The sequence below is a fragment of the Lontra canadensis genome, unplaced genomic scaffold (genome assembly GCF_010015895.1).
Source record: "Lontra canadensis isolate GAN:19392208 unplaced genomic scaffold, GSC_riverotter_1.0 scaffold71, whole genome shotgun sequence".
NCBI classification, from domain to species: domain Eukaryota; kingdom Metazoa; phylum Chordata; class Mammalia; order Carnivora; family Mustelidae; genus Lontra; species Lontra canadensis.
This window is the reverse complement of record NW_022631065.1, coordinates 11,156,292-11,174,995: the sequence shown is the minus strand read 5'-3', so window position 1 is coordinate 11,174,995 and position 18,704 is coordinate 11,156,292. Positions and strand designations below refer to the sequence as shown.

General features: G+C 47.7%; 1 protein-coding gene across 1 annotated transcript in view; it reads left to right on the top strand.

Annotated features, from left to right (window-relative positions):
• TET3 (tet methylcytosine dioxygenase 3) overlaps positions 1 to 11,462 on the top strand; it is a 47,844-nt gene extending 36,382 nt beyond the window's left edge. The window contains exons 6-9 of the mRNA XM_032880788.1: positions 257 to 346; positions 824 to 961; positions 5,359 to 5,695; positions 6,291 to 11,462. Of these exons, the coding sequence (XP_032736679.1) occupies positions 257 to 346; positions 824 to 961; positions 5,359 to 5,695; positions 6,291 to 8,068 (2,343 nt within the window). The 3' untranslated portion in view covers positions 8,069 to 11,462. The remainder of the gene's footprint in view (positions 1 to 256; positions 347 to 823; positions 962 to 5,358; positions 5,696 to 6,290) is intronic.
• The last annotated feature ends 7,242 nt before the right edge of the window (positions 11,463 to 18,704 follow it).

The following is an 18,704-nucleotide window of genomic DNA, read 5'->3' as shown; positions in this document are numbered from 1 at the left end:
TGGAAGAGCAGTAGCTGGGCAGTCTGGAGGCTGGACCTTCAGGCCGAGACTTTTCCTGAGCTTCCATGTCTCCAGCTTTAAAACGGACATGGCACTGTGCCCCTTCCTGAGGGAACTCTGTCAAGACCCCTGATGGCACCTAACTTCTACCTTCCCAGCAGCCTAGTGGTGGTCCAGAATGGAGGTCAATTTCCAGCGTACAGAGCTTGTCAGGTGGGGCTGCTGTGGGTGTGTGTGACGGCTCTTCTTCCCACAGGAGGAAGTACTCCGGAAGAGCTTCCAGGACCTGGCCACTGAAGTCGCTCCCCTGTACAAGAGGCTGGCCCCCCAGGCCTATCAGAACCAGGTATGGGGTCCTGGGCCTTTCTCTGCCCACGTGTCATCCACATCTCTGTCCTCCTCCCATGGTGTGTTCCATATGGAAAAGCTCGGCTAGAGAGGACAGCGACCGTGGAGGTCTTGAATAAGATCCTTTCTTTACATGAGCTAACGGCATCCCAGACCATCTCTCCTCTATCCCTTGCTTTCATGCCTCTTCGTCTATTCATCTCTCACCTCCTCTGGTCTAGCTTCTCCCAGGGAGGCTCAAGTTTCTCTGTCCTCTTGCCCCTGCATCTCCCAGATGATGGGAGTGGGACTTGAGGTAACTCAGAAGGAAGTCATTTCTACAGGGTCTTCAGCCAGAAAGCCTACCTTCTGCAGCCCATGCGCAAGGCAGCTGCGGTGCTTAACCTCCCTCCCTCCAAGACCTAGCCTCCCTGGTGCAGAATCCAGGCCACTGACCTCAGGTCACACAAGCAGTTCTCCTTGGCTGTCCACATAGGTGACCAATGAGGAAATAGCGATTGACTGCCGTCTGGGGCTGAAGGAAGGGCGGCCCTTCTCGGGGGTCACAGCCTGCATGGACTTCTGTGCCCACGCCCACAAGGACCAGCATAACCTCTACAATGGGTGCACTGTGGTAAGGAACCCTGGGCCCCCTGCGGGATGATTCTGGGAGGGGGACTGGTTTGTGCAGACCTGTGAGCTCAGAGTAGGGAGGAACCTGGAGACAAGAGTCTCAGATCTGCAGGAGGTGTGCCCTGCCAGATTGCTCGTGCTCACTTCTCTGAGAAACGCATGGACCAGAATGCTTGGACCAGGCCGGCCTTGGCTCTGTGTCTCATGTGGGTGCTGCAGGGTGCAGGCTCTTGGACACCTGTAGGCCTTCCGTTATCTACAGATGGCTCCAGGTCTCCCTGAACACTTGGATTTAAGTCCAAACAATCTCTTGATGTACCCATTGAGCAAATGTTTATTGAGCTCCAGGTGCTGGTCTAGATGTTGGGGAATAAAATGGACTAAGCTCTGCCCAAGTATGTGATACAGTTCATGTCTGGTACTGATGAAGATGGAGTAGAGGAAGGGGAAAGAGCAGATGCTGTTTGAAATGCTGTGGGCAGAGAGGACTTTCTGAGAAGGGGCGGCTGAGCTGAGACGTGAATGAAGAGGGAGAGTGAGGGAATGAGTGTCTGGGGGTGGAGTGCTCCAGGCAGGAGGACCAGCACAGGCAAAGGCTCGGAGGCAGGATGGGATCAAGACACAGGGAGCCCGGAAGGCAGGCAGAGCTGCGGGCTATGCTCAAAGTGTGATGGGAAGCCCTGGAGGGCTCATCAGCCAAGAACGGTAGGATCTCATTTATGAAGTTAGAAGCTTCCTCCTGCAACTGGCAAATATAAGTATGTGGAGGTGGTGGATGGGGGGAGCCGGAGGAGGAGGCCAGTTAGAAGGCTGGGACAATGTCTAGGCTAGAGGTGACAGGGCTGGGGCAGGAGGTAGGGTGGGGAGGAGGGTAATGGGATGATTCTGGGTGATTTTGAAGGTCCAGTCAAGAGAGTGTTGCTGATGGACAGATGCAGGATAGGAGAGGGAAGGACAAGAGAACTACCCAAGACTTTTTGCTTGAGCACCAGGACATGTGTTGGGGTGACACACTGAGCTATAGACTAGCAGGAGAAGCCAGTTTGGAGGGAAACTCTCCTGAGAGGCCTGCTGTCTGCCCACATGGACGTGCTGAATATGCAGGGGAGGGGGCGTCTGGAGAGCACGTAGCTCACACTTACAGCCATAAGACCAGGTGCGGTCACCAGGGGAATGAGTACAGTTGGAGAAGAGGGGAGGTTTGGGCTTGAGTGGACAATTGGGCTTGAGTGGGAATGATTACAGTTAGAGAAGAGGGGAGGTTTGGGCTTGAGTGGACAATTTGGGCTTGAGTGGGATGATGCCAGCTTTCTGCTTTGCTTTTTACTGGGTCCTGGCAGGCAGGGCTCCCCGGGGAACTGTAGCAGAGGCAGAGGCCCTGGCAGGTCATCTGAAGGGGGGCTCCCAGAGTTTGGGTGTGACTTGGGTCTGACACCAGGATTGATGGCACAGCCCTGAGATCGTATTTCTTTGCCTTGTCCTTCCTTATGTCCAAGGTTCAAAGCAAGGTGGGGCAGGCATCTGTCTATACTGTACAGGGAGGGTTTCCACCTGAGACAGAGAGAAAGGGAGGGACCTGCAGGATTTAGGAGAGGGTCAGGGGAGGAGGAGGAGGAGACACTGGGAGATTGGAGCACGGTGAAGTTATTTCAATCACAGAGCTTGTAGAGTTTGGAGTAAAAAAAAAAAAAAAGCAAACTTTTTTTCAAAAAGAGCAGTATTTTTTCTGATTAAAAAACTATTCATTGTTTAAGAAGGTATAAAGTGAAAATTGCCTGAAATCTCATGGACATGACCAATGTGAGCATTCGGGTGACCATCCTTTCAGGCACCTGAACGTGTGTGCGCGTGCATGCGGACAGCTCTACACGTTTTATACAGACGTGATCACATGATACGTATGTGCTGCTCCATGACCTGCTCTTCTCAACTCAGGAGTACATGATGGACAACTTCTGTGTCACTGGGTGTAGATCTGCTTCAGCCTGTGCTCGGGCTGGATGGATGGCTTTGCCATCGTTTATTTGACCGTGCACCTCTGGATGGACAGTGAGTGCTTCCACATGCCCCCTCCAGAAAGCAGAGGGGGGCTCTAGGCTTACCGAATCTTGGTGCAGTGCTGGGATAACCTCGAGGTCCTGGGGCCAGGACATTTCTAGGCTGAGAGGGGTACTTACTGGCAACACAGACCTTTTTCAGCTTCTTTTTTTTTTTTTTTTTTTAAGATTTTATTTATTTATTTATTTGACAGATAGAGATCACAAGTAGGCAGAGAGGCAGGCAGAGAGAGAGGAGGAAGCAGGCTCCCTGCCAAGCAGAGAGCCCGATGTGGGGCTCGATCCCAGGACCCCGGGACCATGACCTGAGCCGAAGGCAGAGGCTTTAACCCACTGAGCCACCCAGACGCCCCCCTTTCTCAGTTTCTTGAGTTTTTGCCTGCCTGAGTGGCAAATGTATCTCATGGTACTTTGTGTTTGTTTTAGGACTAGAAAGGTTGAGCATCTTCTAGATTTCTCAACCATTTAAATTTTATCTTTGTGACTATCCTTTATGTCCTTTAAAAAAAAAAAAAAAAAAAGGATAGCCTTAGCTGTTGACGTGGATAAGGTGTGTATGTTAGGGAGAGAAATACTGCTCCTGTCATCACTTCTCCTTTGCCTTTACTTTTGCTCTTTTATTAAACTGGGTTTCAGGGAATGATTGGAAGCAGGGTGGTGGTCAGTCCAACCCAGAAGGTACGCGGGGGTCTGGTCAGAGCAGATTAAGTCACATGGGCCCCATGTATGCGGGGAAGAAACCTACATGGTAGAGCATGACAGCAGAGGAGAAGTTGTAGATGGGAGGAAGAACTACAGCTAATTTCGCAAAAATGCACTGTTTCTGTTCAGTAATAAAACCCTATGAGCAAAATTGATAGGCCAATCCAAACTGGAAAACAGTATAACAGTGACAAAGAGCAGGATAATCTTCATATGCAAAGATTACATAAATGATTAAAATGAATAGTCTAATATAAAAATGGGCAAAAGGCATAAAACTCATGAGAAAAAGAAGACAGTGGTATTAAAATACACCCAAGGTTTGTTTGACTCGAGTATGACCTGAAGACACAGATGTGAGCATCAGGAGGGCAGAAGTTCATCCTCAGCATTCAGAAGTACCTGCTGGGCTCTGGATTGGTTGGTTTGTGTATCAGCGTGCACCCAAAGGAGGTGATTTGCTATCTCTAGGCATTAGCTAGTCTTGGGGGAAGGAAAGCCCTTCCAGGATCAAGGCCCCAAATGGCAAAACATCAAGAACCCAGAAAATAAAATATAGTCAACACAACAGTAAAGTAAACTTGAGAGAGAAAAAAAAATCAAACCTTGTTAGTAATCAGAGAAATGCAGACCAGCAATGAGACACATTTCCATAATGAACAAAATGTTTTTCAGAAGTGAATGGCAAAATTATAAGCAAAAGTGTAGGAAGACGGAAACTCCCCTTCTTCCAGTATGAGGGGAGCACTGAGGAGACTCATTGCATAGGGCAGTTTGGCAACATGTGGCCCTTGACTTCACAGAGTTTATTCCAAGGAATTATGTATTTTAGGAGATTTAGCTAAAAGTGTAAAAGTATTGTTTATGGTAGGGAAAAGATGGAAACAAGTTTTAATAGTGATGAAGGTTCATATGAACACATTGATAACAGAATAATATGATGCAAGTTCTGAAATCACATTGGGGGAGAATAACGCATAAGGAAATCTTCATACTGGGTTTAAGAAGTTACTATAAGGTTGTATGCATAATGCGATTCAATTTCATTACCAAAGAGTGAGTGTGGATTTGTGTGTATGCAAATATGATCAACATGTTTATAGTGATTATTTCTGGATGGTGGGATTATGGAGATAATTATTTCCTTTTTGCTGGCCTAAATTTTCTACAAGCAGTACAGGTAGTTTTTATTACAAAGTATTTTAAAGAGCCAAAGGACGCTGCGTGTTCGGGGCACAGAGGAGAACGGGGTGAGGTCTGAGGCTCAGCGAGGTGACGAGGCGTCGGGACAAGTGTCTCACTGGAGGCAGAGCTCGGCTGCCCGTCCTGACTGGCCCTTTCCCAGCTGCGGGACCTTGGCCCAGTCGTCTCCTCCCCTCTCCCTCGCCCGAGGGTCACAGGAGACAAAGTGATTGGGTGCCCTTTGAAAGCTGTAGGGCAGATTCTAATGCTGGTGATACTGTTAATCTGAGAACCAGCAGAACGTGCTTTTAGACACTCTTTCTAGAGTGGATGGCCGGTGTCGGGACGGTGCGGGGAAGGGGGAGGTCTTGCATGCCAACGCTCAGCCCCTTCCTCCCTGCATGCGCTCGGCACCCCCAACCCCACACACCCTCACTTCCTCTCTCTGCTTGGCCAGGTCTGCACTCTGACCAAGGAAGACAATCGCTGCGTGGGCAAGATCCCCGAGGATGAGCAGCTGCACGTGCTCCCACTGTACAAGATGGCCAACACGGACGAGTTCGGCAGTGAGGAGAACCAGAACGCCAAGGTGGGCAGCGGGGCCATCCAGGTGCTCACCGCCTTCCCCCGCGAGGTCCGGCGCCTGCCTGAGCCTGCCAAGTCGTGCCGCCAGCGGCAGCTGGAAGCCAGGAAGGCGGCGGCCGAGAAGAAGAAAATGCAGAAGGAGAAGCTGAGTACTCCCGAGAAGATCAAACAGGAGGCCCTCGAGCTGGCCGGTGTCACCACTGACCCAGGTGTGTGGGGAGAGGGTGCCCGCCAGAGGTGGCACCGTTGGGGTGGGGGTAGATGGATGGGGGGTGGCCCTGGACAGCTCCCTCCCTGCCCCTCTTCCTGCCTGGCGAGGGAACTCCAAACCAGAGTCCCAGGGCCTCTCTCGGCCGTCTGGACCCCGCGGTGTCTTAACTTTCAGTCAGCGCAGTATCCGTGGCAGCCCCAGGACACCGGAGTGGGGCAGGGGTTCCCATCTTCCAGAGGAGCTGGGTTTCTCCAGCTTGCCGTAGTGTCTGCAGAGTGTGCCGGGGCCCCAGGGGCATGGTCCGCAGTGGGGTGTGGGGCCACCCTCACGTCCGCGGATCCTGGTCCTGCCAGAGGCCAGCACGGGGGTGGCTGGAGCTTCTGTGCAGACCAGCAGGGCTCACCAGGGAAGCAGGGAGGAGGAGTGCTGCAGGGCGCCTGTGGGCTCTGGCAGCCGGTTTCCCTGGGGCTCTCGTGGGGCTGGGAACCCCTCAGGGGAAGAGGGAGCTTCCATCCCCAGTCCTCAGGCCGCGGGCCCATTGTGGGCTGTGGTTCTCTCTGCTCCTTCTTTGTCTTGCCTCCTGTCTTCCCCAGGCCTGGGCCTGAAGGGCGGACTTCCCCAGCAAGGCCTGAAGCCCTCCCTCAAAGTGGAGCCCCAGACCCACTTCAGCTCCTTCAAGTACAGCAGCAATGCGGTGGTGGAGAGCTACTCGGTGCTGGGCAGCTGCCGGCCCTCCGACCCTTACAGCGTGAACAGCGTCTACTCCTACCACTCCTACTATGCACAGCCTGGCCTGACCTCCGTCAATGGCTTTCACTCCAAGTACGCTCTTCCGTCGTTCAGCTACTATGGCTTCCCATCCAGCAACCCCGTCTTCCCCTCACAGTTCCTGGGTCCTGGCACCTGGGGACACGGTGGCAGCAGCAGCAGCTTTGAGAAGAAGCCAGACCTCCACGCTCTGCACAACAGCCTGAGCCCGGCCTACGGTGGTGCTGAGTTTGCCGAGCTGCCTGGCCAGGCTGTTCCCACGGACGCCCACCACCCCACTCCTCACCACCAGCAGCCTGCTTACCCAGGCCCCAAGGAGTATCTGCTTCCCAAGGCTCCCCAGATCCACCCAGCATCCAGGGACCCCTCTCCCTTTGCACAGAGCTCCAACTGCTACAGCAGATCCATCAAGCAAGAGCCAGTGGACCCCCTGGTCCAGGCTGAGTCTATCCCCAGAGACCCTAGTAAGATGGGCAAAACACCTTTGCCCGAGGCTTCTCAGAATGGGGGGCCCAATCACCTCTGGGGACAGTACTCAGGAGGCCCAAGCATGTCCCCCAAGAGGACTAACAGTGTGGGCGGCAGTTGGGGTGTGTTCCATCCTGGGGAGAGCCCTGCCATCATCCCCGACAAGCTCAGTTCTTATGGGACCGGCTGCCTGACCCCTTCTCACTTCCCGGATGGCCAGTGGGGGCTGTTCCCTGGGGAGGGGCAGCAGCCAGCACCCCAACCCGGAGGACGGCTTCGAGGCAAACCGTGGAGCCCCTGCAAGTTTGGGAACAACACCTCGGCCTTGGCCGGTCCCAGCCTGACTGAGAAGCCTTGGGGCGTTGGGGCCGGGGATTTCAACTCTGCCCTGAAAAGTGGTCCTGGGTTCCAAGACAAGTTGTGGAGCCCCCTGAAAGGAGAGGAGGGAAGGATTCCAACCCCGGGGGCAAGCCAGCTAGACAAAGCCTGGCCGTCCTTCGGCGTGCCCCTGGGCTCCAGTGAGAAACTGTTCGGGGCCCTGAAGTCAGAGGAAAAGCTGTGGGATCCCTTCAGCCTGGAGGAGGGGACAGCCGAGGACCCCCCCAACAAGGCGGTGGTGAAGGAGGAGAAGAGTGGGGGCGCGGAGGAGGAAGAAGAGCTCTGGTCCGACAGTGAACACAATTTCCTAGACGAGAACATCGGCGGTGTGGCCGTGGCCCCCGCTCACGGCTCGATTCTCATCGAGTGTGCCCGGCGGGAGCTGCACGCCACCACGCCCCTCAAGAAACCCAACCGCTGCCACCCCACCCGCATCTCGCTGGTCTTCTACCAGCACAAGAACCTCAACCAGCCCAACCACGGGCTGGCCCTCTGGGAGGCCAAGATGAAGCAGCTGGCGGAGAGGGCCCGGGCGCGACAGGAGGAGGCCGCCCGGCTGGGTCTGGGCCAGCAGGAGGCCAAGCTCTACGGAAAGAAGCGCAAATGGGGGGGCGCCATGGTGGCCGAGCCCCAGCATAAGGAGAAAAAGGGGCTTGTCCCCACACGGCAGGCGCTGGCCGTGCCCACAGACTCTGCAGTCACCGTGTCCTCCTACGCCTACACGAAGGTCACTGGCCCCTACAGCCGCTGGATCTAGGTGCCCAGTGCCAGGGAGCCAGTGTACCTCAGCGTCGGGCCCGGCCCGAGCTGCCTCTGTGGTGCTTTTGCCCTCACACCTGGGGGCGGGTTGGGGGTGCAGAAGTCTTTTTATCTATATATACATATATAGATACGCATATATATGTATTTATGGTCCAAACCTCAGAACTGACCCGCCCCTCCCTTCCCCAACTTCCCCAGCACTTTGAAGAAGAAACTACGGCTGTCGGGTGATTTTTTTCGTGATCTTACTATTTATATCTCCATGTTGGTTTTTTTCTCCCCCCCCCCCCGTTGAGGGGGGGCTTTTATTTCCTCTTGTTTTTAAAACTCTATCCTTGTATATCACAATAATGGAAAGAAAGTTTATAGTGTCCTTTCACAAAGGAGTAGTTTTAAATTCCATTTAAAATGTGTATTTATTGGATTTTTTAAAAAGCGACAATAGTAATGGTAAAGGAGCGGCGGGAAAGGCCAAGAGCGCACATTCCTGCCCAGTCTTGCTGGGCCCTGCGAGCCTCTCCCTCTTGGGAGCTGGCAAGGTTCTCTCAGCCATCTGCCCCTCACGAGCCAAGTGCAGACTGTAGCCGCCCGGTCCATCCCTCCTGACCGCTACGCCTTCCCTTCAGGGGAGGGAGCCCTCAGGACAGCTTCCGTCCTCTCCAGCAGGATGGGAGAACCTGTAAAGAAATATCTGGGGTCCCTTTTCCAGTCACCGGCTTGGAGTCGGGGACCAGGAGGCAGGTGCACCCCCAGGCCAGGCACCGGAGATGCCGGCGTCGATTTCCCCCGGAAACCAGGTTGGAAGTAGACAGCTTTGAGCTTGCTAGTCTCCACACTGAATCCTCTGTCCATTGTCGATCAAGTCCCATGATGTCACCGTTCCCCAGGCAGCACCTCCTTGCAGGAGCTGGAGTTGAGAGGCTCTTTGGAGCCTTTTCCCCCGGGTTGACAAGCCAATGAATGCTGGGCTGAAGGAATTTGTCGTAGTGGCAGGTTTTTTTTTTGTTTAAAAAAAAAAAAATGCCCCAAAGCCTATGCTGATACTGAAAAAGGGCTACTGTATCTCTAAACGCAAGAAGCTGAACCCAAGCTGTGAAAAGCCGGCGTCGTCCCACGGCGCGGCGCTGTGCAGAGCCTGGTGCTGTAGGACCGAGCTGGGACTCCGGGGCGGGTGCCGTCCTGCGGGAGCCTGGCCCCGCTGCGTGACAGCAGTTAGCGCATCTCTCTGTTCCTGGATCTCCACATCAGACAATGGTGCAGGCCTCCCCACCCGGGCCCACCCTCTCCATGCTCTCCTGGGCGGGGTTGGGCTTACCCTCAGCAATTTTAAAATGCAGGAGTCCAACGTTTTCAGCAGGTAGCTATGATTTTCCTCCCTAATTGGTGCCATTTCTCGATTTGATCATCTTCTCCTTTCCTTCCTTCCCCACCCCCCTCCTCAACGGGCCCCTTCTCAAATTCTGGTGCATTCGTTTGGTTCTTTGAAATGAGAATGTGGTGCTTCATTTTTGCAACTTTGTCAGAGAGGTTGGGCGTGGCTGGTGGAAGCAACTTCCGTGGACAGCAAGTCAGACTCCCTGGCATGTGTGTTTTTCCTGTGGTGTGAGCGACGTTTCCATCAGGCTGCCCGTGTGGATGTGCGTGGTGAGTGGAAGGCTTCAGCAGGACACACGGAGGGGACCGTGGCCACACGGTGAATGACAACCAAGCCCTGAGATACAGGTCAGATATTTATTGAGCAGTTTTATTCAGACGTGGGTCTTTGTAAAACGAGTTTAACAATCAGATGACGATGCTGAAGGCAAGTTCCTGAGCTTCCAGGTGCCTTGTGTAAGAGCTGAGAACCGACCCGCTGGGTGTTTGCTGTAACTGGTCAGACGCACGGGCAGGGAGTCGCTGTCAGATGTCCTGAGCATTTATGTGGTCTGGTTTTAACTGTACATAGTGAAAGATTTTTTTAAGCACTTTTGCCTAGATTTAAACAGCAACTTGAAAAAAAAAAAAAGTATGTTTTAACATGTAATTGTGGGAGAAATTGTAAATAGTAGCTGAATATTTAATGTGCTTTGTCTATCCTTCACTTTTACCATATTCTGTAAAGTTGCATTTATTTTACAGGACAAAAATGAAATATTATTGCTTTTGAAATAAATACCCAAGAGCTTATCAGGATTTAGAATTATTCAGAACTCAGATTTATAGGAAAATCTCTGACCTTCAGTTTGACAAGCTAAAGGAAGCAGAGTCTTTAATAAGCATGCTAATTTTCTAGTTTTGAGGAAAAGTTGGGTCCTTTAAATGCTATTTTGCTTATCGCATCAGTACTTTTATGCAGGTCTCATTTGACTCCGTGCTTAGGTAGATGCGGGGGTGCCTTGAAAACTTCATTTTAAATGATCTTAAGCAAGAAATACAATATTTTACGAACCATTTGGAGAATGTGACCGTCTGTATGACCCGGGAAAACCCCAGGTTGGCTGTTGGTTTGGAAGGTCCCGAGTGTAACCCAGGTGATTCGGATACTTGGCATGTGTGAATCTTCCTGATGTCTGTTAAATATTCTCTTCCCCTTGTCACCCTTTGGTAGCAAAGCCATTAGATGAAAGGAGAAACCGATACAGGCTCAAAGCATGTGATGTCTGTCCCCGCAGCCCCAACAGCCTTTGGTCCGTAACTTTCTAGACTAGCACCAAGGCTGCTGAGAGCTGAGTCAAGAGGCGGTCTCCATTGGATGTTCCCGTTCCCCTGACAATGGTGTTTCACAGATTAGGTGGTGCTGTTGCCATGCTCGAGTCCATGCTGATTTTTACACACTACATGTATAACCTACCTCAAATCTCAGTCATTAAAATTAGCATGCTTTAGACGTATATTTAAAAAGTAACTATGCACAGCTCCTTATTCCCCCCCCTTGCTGCTGAAGGTTTCTTAAAGAGAAAAATCAAATTTTTATTTTTTACTGGCACTATCATTTTTTAAGTCCTAAAGATGATTAACAGACATTTTTATCATGAGAAGAAAAATAAAGCCATTGCAACTAAAGAACCTAACAGCATGACCAAGTTGTAGAGTAATATTATAGCAATGAGAAGTGATGGAGTCCTAGAGTCCTCTCCCCAGTGTGCCCTGTCCACAGACGCCAGCCACATGCAGTGCGGATATCTGGGTCCCCCTGTGTTTGGTTTCCCCTGCCTTCTGCATGCAAGGGAAGTGCTTGCAAAGTTCTGTGCTAAGAGATTTTTAAAATAATAAATCGCTTTGCGGCAGGTTCTCACAAAATAACTGGTGCTAGCTCAAGAACCCATTATCAGAAATCTAGACTAAAGTTGTTGCGTGGATTTTGAGGTTTCATTGTTTCTTTTGTCGTCGTTTGGGTTTTTGTTTTGTTTTGTTGGTTTTGGGGAGTTTTGTTTTGGAGGTTTTTTTGTTTTTGTTTTTTTTTGCTAGGGCCTAAGTTTCCCACACGCTGGCTTTGTGGGTACTGCTTGCCCTCTCGCCAGGGTGACCGCGGTGTGTATGGAAAGAGATCATACCCTGCCCCTCTTGGTCCTTCCACCGGCCTCTTGTGGAAACGGTAGTTTATAGAGCAAGGGGTTTTTTAAGTGCTAAAGCCAAGAAAGGAGCAGAGCTCAAGGGCTTTGTACCAAACAGCCCTAGATGTGTGAAGACGGTTGATGAGTAGATGGTAACCTGATTTCACGGAGAGAAATCCAGCTAGACTTTGTGAAGTTGAACCACCGCCAGATCTCAAAACCAAGGCGATGCTGGCGGAAAATTTAATATCCCTGACGTGCCTCAACCAATCTCTTTCCTTTTGTTACGGAAGTGTGTTTTATGGACTAGGAAGCATTTTTATGAATTGAAATAGTCTAAATAAAATGGTGCTATGGTGTTTTAATGTGACTGTCCCTGATCCTGTCCTGCTGAGGTGCTATCAAGGTTCTGAAACCACAACCAACCAAAAACAAGGTGGGCTCCAGTCTCTCTTGGCTTCCCCCCCCCCCTTTTGGTGCTGTCTCCTAGACCTCTGTTTACCGTGCTAAAACCTGCTCTGAGCAGTTTTTGTTTTGTTTTATTCTTCTTCCCTTGGTGGCCGAACACAGAAAGGCAAGTTCTGAAGGCAGCCGGCTCCCTAACAGTGACGGGAGTGGGCCTGCCTGGCTTGGCAGGGGCTCTGGTGACATGTGTGTCCCCTCATGCCTGATAAGAAAGGAAGGGTGAAGAGCTTCTTTTGAGGAAGGGGAGTCTGGTACTCCTGCCCCTTCTACCATGGCAGGCATTCTCGTAGCCAAGGACACACACTTTCCCCTGCAGCCCAGGGTGCCAAGTAGGCACCGCTGAGGGTCTCAAAGGCCCTCGCCTACCAAGGCATTCCACAGGGACCTCCTTCCTCCCCTGGCACTGGCCAGGGCCCCGGTGCGCGGCAGGCTCGTTCCTCTGCTCCCCGCAACCCTGGCCCCAGCGTTGCTCCTGCCTGTCCCTCGTGTTCCAACTAAAGGAAGGAGCTTTCTTTGCTCACTTGATGCCACTGAGGCTGCTTTTTAGTTGGTGCTACTCTCCATTTCCTCTTGGGTCCACAAAAGTTGATGTTGGAGAAACGTAACAGGAAGCTCCATTTTGTGTCATCCACTGTCACAGTAATTTTTTTAAATACCTCAAAAACAGGACATTGTGACAACTTCAGTAAAGTAGATTCCGCGAGGGTCTGACACCTGCAGGTTGTCCATCCGCTGACTGACTTGACCTTGAAGCATCTGGGGTCATTTTACTTTTCACTCTTCGGCAGTTAATCATGGCAGAACATCAAAAGGAATGAGTGTGGTTGACTTTCTTTCATTTTCTTGGTCAGTTTTGCTTTCGGATACAATGTGAATCCCCCGTGCCCATCTCACTGAGCTTTGGCAGGCGTTGTTGCTGTCATTTGACATGACTTCCTCGAAACCTACTTTATCAGCCAGCTGCATCTGCTGGAGTACGCAGCCACCTTGGACATACCCTGGACCAAAATTTTTTGAGGTGCGTATCCCAGCATAGGTTATATACGGCCCCACCCCATGTGTGCGTAGAGAGTCTCCGCGTGCGACCTTGTCTTGGCGCTCCCGGCCCTTCCTCCCACAGAGCAGAGCAATAGGCTTCTCCCCTGAGCAGAGGCTGCAGCACAGAAATGCAAAGTCTAAAGTTGCTTTTGGCCTAAGGATCAGTGCGTGATTTGGCCGACTTCGTTTGCTTCTCTTCTGATATCAGGGATGCTTTTTGTAGTGGTGTCATTTGCGCTCTTCTCATTTTGACTACCTGTCATTCAGGGAAAATTCATCACTATTCACATGGGGATTGAAAAAATACTATTTGGCTCATTTGAACATCCAAAATTTTCTTGATTCCAGTACCCTTTTTGTTTTTGTTTTTTTTCTTTTGAGGGGAAAAAGGAGGAGAAAAACAGGAGTGATGTCATTTCTTTTTCGCATATTCTAAAAAGAAATAAGAGCAGGTCATATTGTGGCATATTAATGCATTAGACTTAATCTAGAACCCCTATAGCTTTTTGATGTGTTTTATTTCTTCTCTCTTTGAATTCCCGTTTGGTTACTTGGCTTCCAATGGAGGTGAACTTAACAACCATACTTGAATATTCCGTCTTGACTTTGTAACTGTGGCTACTTGAAATGAAGTTTATCTGGGGTTGATGGATGAATGGTAGATTTTTGCAATGTCTCAAGGCAATAGGATGTGTATTAAACTGTAGATATTCTTAGTACAGTAAATTTATGCTGATAATTTTATTTTGTATAATTTTTACCTTTTTGTTAATATTTTTTCCTCCCACTTTATTGGTTTGCCTCCTGAGCTACCCCTCCTTACCCTCCCTTCTCCCCCAGTGTTTCAGTAAATTTAATTTAGGGTGCCTAGAAATTGCAAGTATGTATCCTTTTTTGATTTGTATTTTATTATAATTTACACAAACAACTGGGTTTGTGAACTGTATTACTCCTGGTATCTTTAAAATATTGTGGGTGTTTTAATAAATTTTATATTTATTTTTTGCACTCAAATTCAGAGTGGGTTCTTTTTTCCCCCCTGTCCATCCCCACTCCCTTGAGCCAGGCCCAGACTGGTATTTAAGACTCACTCTAACCCTGCCCTCCCACCGTGTGTTGTAAGTGCACCCCTGAAGCCCTCACTAATAGCAACAGTAGAGCCTGGCCTGGTCTCCTCCTGCCACCTGCATAATGTTCAAAGGCCATCAGCTTGTGATGTAATTGAGACATATGTGGGAACAAAACAGAGATGGCCTTTTTCTCATCTATGTTTCTGTTTTTGGGTTTTTTTTTTTTCCTTTTATCTTTTTATCCCCTTTTTTCATTCTAGTTGGAGACTCTCTCCCCCTCCCCCCAGTTAAGATTGTTTACCTCTGATGTAATATTTGCTAAAAAACAGCTGATTCCAGCTTCATTCTGATGACCTGAACACTGGTCTAGTAGGAAGGGCCAAATATGGAGCCCTAGATTTTGCTGTCCTTGGGGAAAGGAGCATTCCCATAAGGCCCCCTTTTAATTCAGATTGCCAGGCCTGCTGCAGCAAACATGGTTGTAAGAAGGAAGTTGAAAGCAATACAGACCTACTCAAGAAGCAAGAAAAATCTCAAACCTTACAACTAAAGAAGCTAGAAAAAGAACAAACAAAACCCAAAACCAGCAGGAGGAAGGAAATAATAAGATTAGAGCAGAAAGAAATTATGCAGAAACCAAAGGAACAGATCAATGAAACTAGGAGATGATTCTTTGAAATGACTGATAAAATTGATAAAGCTCTAGCCAGACTCATTTAAGAAAAGACTCAAAATTACTAATGAAAGAGGAGAAATAATAACCAACATCACCCAAGTACAATTGTAACAGAATATTATGAAAACTTACATGCCAAGAATTTGGACAACATAGAAGAAATGGGTAAATTCCTAGAATCATATAACCTACCAAAACTAAAGAAGAAATAGAAGATTTGAACAGAGCAATTACCAAAAATGAAACTGAATCAGTAGTCAAAAAACTCCCAACAAACAAAAGTCCACGACCTGATAGCTTCATAGAATTCTACCAAACATTTAAAGAAGAGTTAATACCTATTCCTTCTCAAACTATTCTCAGAAAACAAAAGACAGGGGCTCCTGGATGGCTCAGTGGGTTGGGGCCTCTGCCTTCGGCTTGGGTCATGGTCTCAGGATCCTGGGATCGAGCCCCGCATCGGGCGCTCTGCTCGGCGGGGAGCCTGCTTCCCTCTCTCTCTCTGCCTGCCTCTCTGCCTACTTGTGATCTCTGTCAAATAAATAAATGGAATCTTTAAAAAAGAAAGAAAGAAAGGAAGAAAACAAAAGACAAAAGAAAACTTCCAAATTCATTCCATGAGGCCAGCAATACCCTGATACCAACACCAGATAAAGATATTACCCAAAAAAAAAAAAAAAAGAAAGAAAAAAAAAAGCATACAAGCCAATATCTCATGAATACAGGTGTAAAAATCATCACCAAGTACTAGGCAATCAAATCCAAAAATACATTTGCAAAATCATACACCACAATCAGGTGGGATTTACCCCAGAATACAAGGTTTGTTCAGTATTTACAAAACTATCAACAGGATACATCATATCATTTAAAGATAGGACAAAGCGCCTGGGTGGCTCAGTGGGTTAAGCCTCTGCCTTCTGCTCAGGTCATGATCTCAGGGTCCTGGGATCGAGTCCTGCATTGGACTCTGCTCAGCAGGGAGTCTGCTTCTCCCTCCCACTCTCCCTTTGTGCTCTCTCTCAAACAAAATCTTTTTAAAAAAGGATAAAAACCATATAATCAGTTCAGTTGATCCTGAAAAAGCATTTAACAAAGTACAACACCCATTCATGATAAAAACCCTCTGCAAAGTAGGTCTAGAAGGAAAATGCCTCAACATAATAAAGGCCATATATGAAAACCCACAGCAGACATCATACACAATGGTGAAAAACTGAGAGCTTCTCCCCCTAAAGTCAGAAACGCCAAGGATGTCCACCCTCACCATTTTTATTCAGCATGGTACTGGAAGTCCCAGCCCCAAGCAATGAACATAAAGAAATAAAACAGACAACATAAAGAAATAAAAGACATCCAGACTGGTAAGAAAGAAAGAAAACTTTCACTGTTCACAGATGACATGATGCTTTATAGAGCAAACCCTAAAGACGCCACCAAAAAGCTATAGAACTGATAAATGAATTCAGTAAAGTCACAGGATACAAAATCCATGTACAGAAATCTGTTACATTCCTATATACTAATAATGAAGCAGCAAAGAGAAATTAAGAAAAACAATCCCACTTTTAATTGCACCAAAACCAATAGAATACCCAGGAATAAACTTAGCCAAAGAGATAAAAGATTCGTACTCTGAAAACTATAAAACTCTGATGAAAGAAATACAAGACAATGCAAAAAGTAGATATTCCACGCTCATGAATTGGGAGAACAAGTAATGTTAAAATGTCTGTATTATCCAAATCAATTTTCATATTTAATGCAAACCCTATCAAAATACTAACAGCATTTTTAAGAGATCTAGAACAAATGATCCTAAAATTTGTATGGAACCACAAAAAACACTGAATAGCCAGTCTTGAAAAATGGAACAGGAGGAATCACAATCCCAGATTTCAAGTTACACTACATTACAAAGTAGCAGTAATCAAAGCAGTACGGTACTGGCACATATGGATCTATGTGACAGGATAGAAAACCCGGAAATAAACCCACAATTATTGGTTAATTGATCTTTGACAAAGGAGAAATGAATATGTCATGGGAAGAACTCTCTCCAACAAACGGTGTTGTGAAAACTGGACCACTTTCTTACACCATATTCAAAAATAAACTGGATTAAGGACCTAAATGCAAGACCTGAAACAAAAACAAAAAATTCGTAGGAAGCACGGGTGCTAATTCCTGTGACATTGAGCATAGCAACATTTTTCTAGATAGGTTTCCTGAGACAAGGGAAATAAAAGCAAACATAGACTATTGAAACTACTTCAAAATAAAGAGCTTCTGGACAACGAAAGAGACAGTTGACAAAACAAAAAGACAAACTACTGAATAGGAGAATGTATCTGCTAACAACATATCCCATGAAGTAACGGTCAGTATCCAAAATATATAAAGAACTGACACAACTCAACACCAAGAAAACAAATACTCCAATTAAGAATGGGCAGAAATCATGAACAGACATTTCTCCAAAGAAGGCATCCAGATGGCCAACAGACACATGAAAGGATGCTCAACATCACTCGTCATCAGGGAAATGCAAATCAAAACCACAGTGAGCTATCACCTCACACCTGTCAGAATGGGTAAAATAAAAAACTTAAGAAACAACAAGTGTTAACAAAAATGTGGAGAAAAAGGAAACTTTGTGCAACACTGTTGGTGGGGATGCAAACAGGTACAGCCACTGTAGAAAACAGTATGGAGGTTCCTCAAAAAATTAAAAATAGAATTACCATATAATCCAGTAATCATACTACTAAATCCAGTATTTACCCAAAAAAGAGGAGAACACTAATCTGAAAGGATACATGCACCCCAGAGTTTATTGTATTTTTTTTTTTACAATACCCAAATTATGGAAGCAACTGAAATTTCCACTGAGAAATGAATTGGTAAAGAAGAAGTAATGTGTACACACACACACACACACACACACACACACAGTGGAATATTACTGGGCCTTAAAAATAATGAAATCTTGCCGTTTGCAACAATATAGGTGGATACAGAGGATATAATGTTAAGCGAAATAAATCAGTCAGGAAAGGCAAATACCATATGATTTCACTCATATGTGGAACTTGAGCAACACAACAAATGAATGAATTTTAAAAAGGAAACAACAACAAAACAGCCAGAGTCTTAACTATAGAGAACAAACTGGTGGTTGCCAGAGGGCAGGTGGGTAGGTGGATGGGTGAGATAAGTGAAGGGATAGAGAGTACACTTAGCATGAAGAGCACGGAGTAGGGTATAGAATTGTTGAATCACTGTACTGTACACTTGAAACTAATGTAACACTCTATGTTAATTATACTGGAAATAAAAAAGTAAGAAAATAAAGTGCTGTCTTCTGTGCACCAGTCATCTCTGGTAGTCATCTAAAAGTGGAGCCCTCTATCACCACCTTAGGGAAGATCAGAATAAGTCTTCCCACATTCCAGTCAGAGCATACGCTATCCTCCACAGGGCCTGCAACACACAGCCCAGAGGGAGGTCATTGTGCAGGAATAAACAAGATGGAGGGCCAAAGATGGAGTCAGTGTTGTCCACGTTCCCACAGTTGCCTAGTACTTCATTGTGTGGATGATTATTATTATCATTATTAAATTCTAAGATCCCAAGATTTTGCAATTATAAATGGACCAATCTAAGACTGCTTCCGTAAGTCCCACCTACTGAATTTCTTTCTGCTCTAAGCAGCAGCCACAGAACTACATCCTTAAGTCCTTGAACCTCCTTGTGACATAGCTCTAGATCCTATCCTGCCTGCCCCTACCATGCCCTGTCTGTATAGACAGTGCATTGTTCTTTATATGGGAATCCCTAGAAATAAAC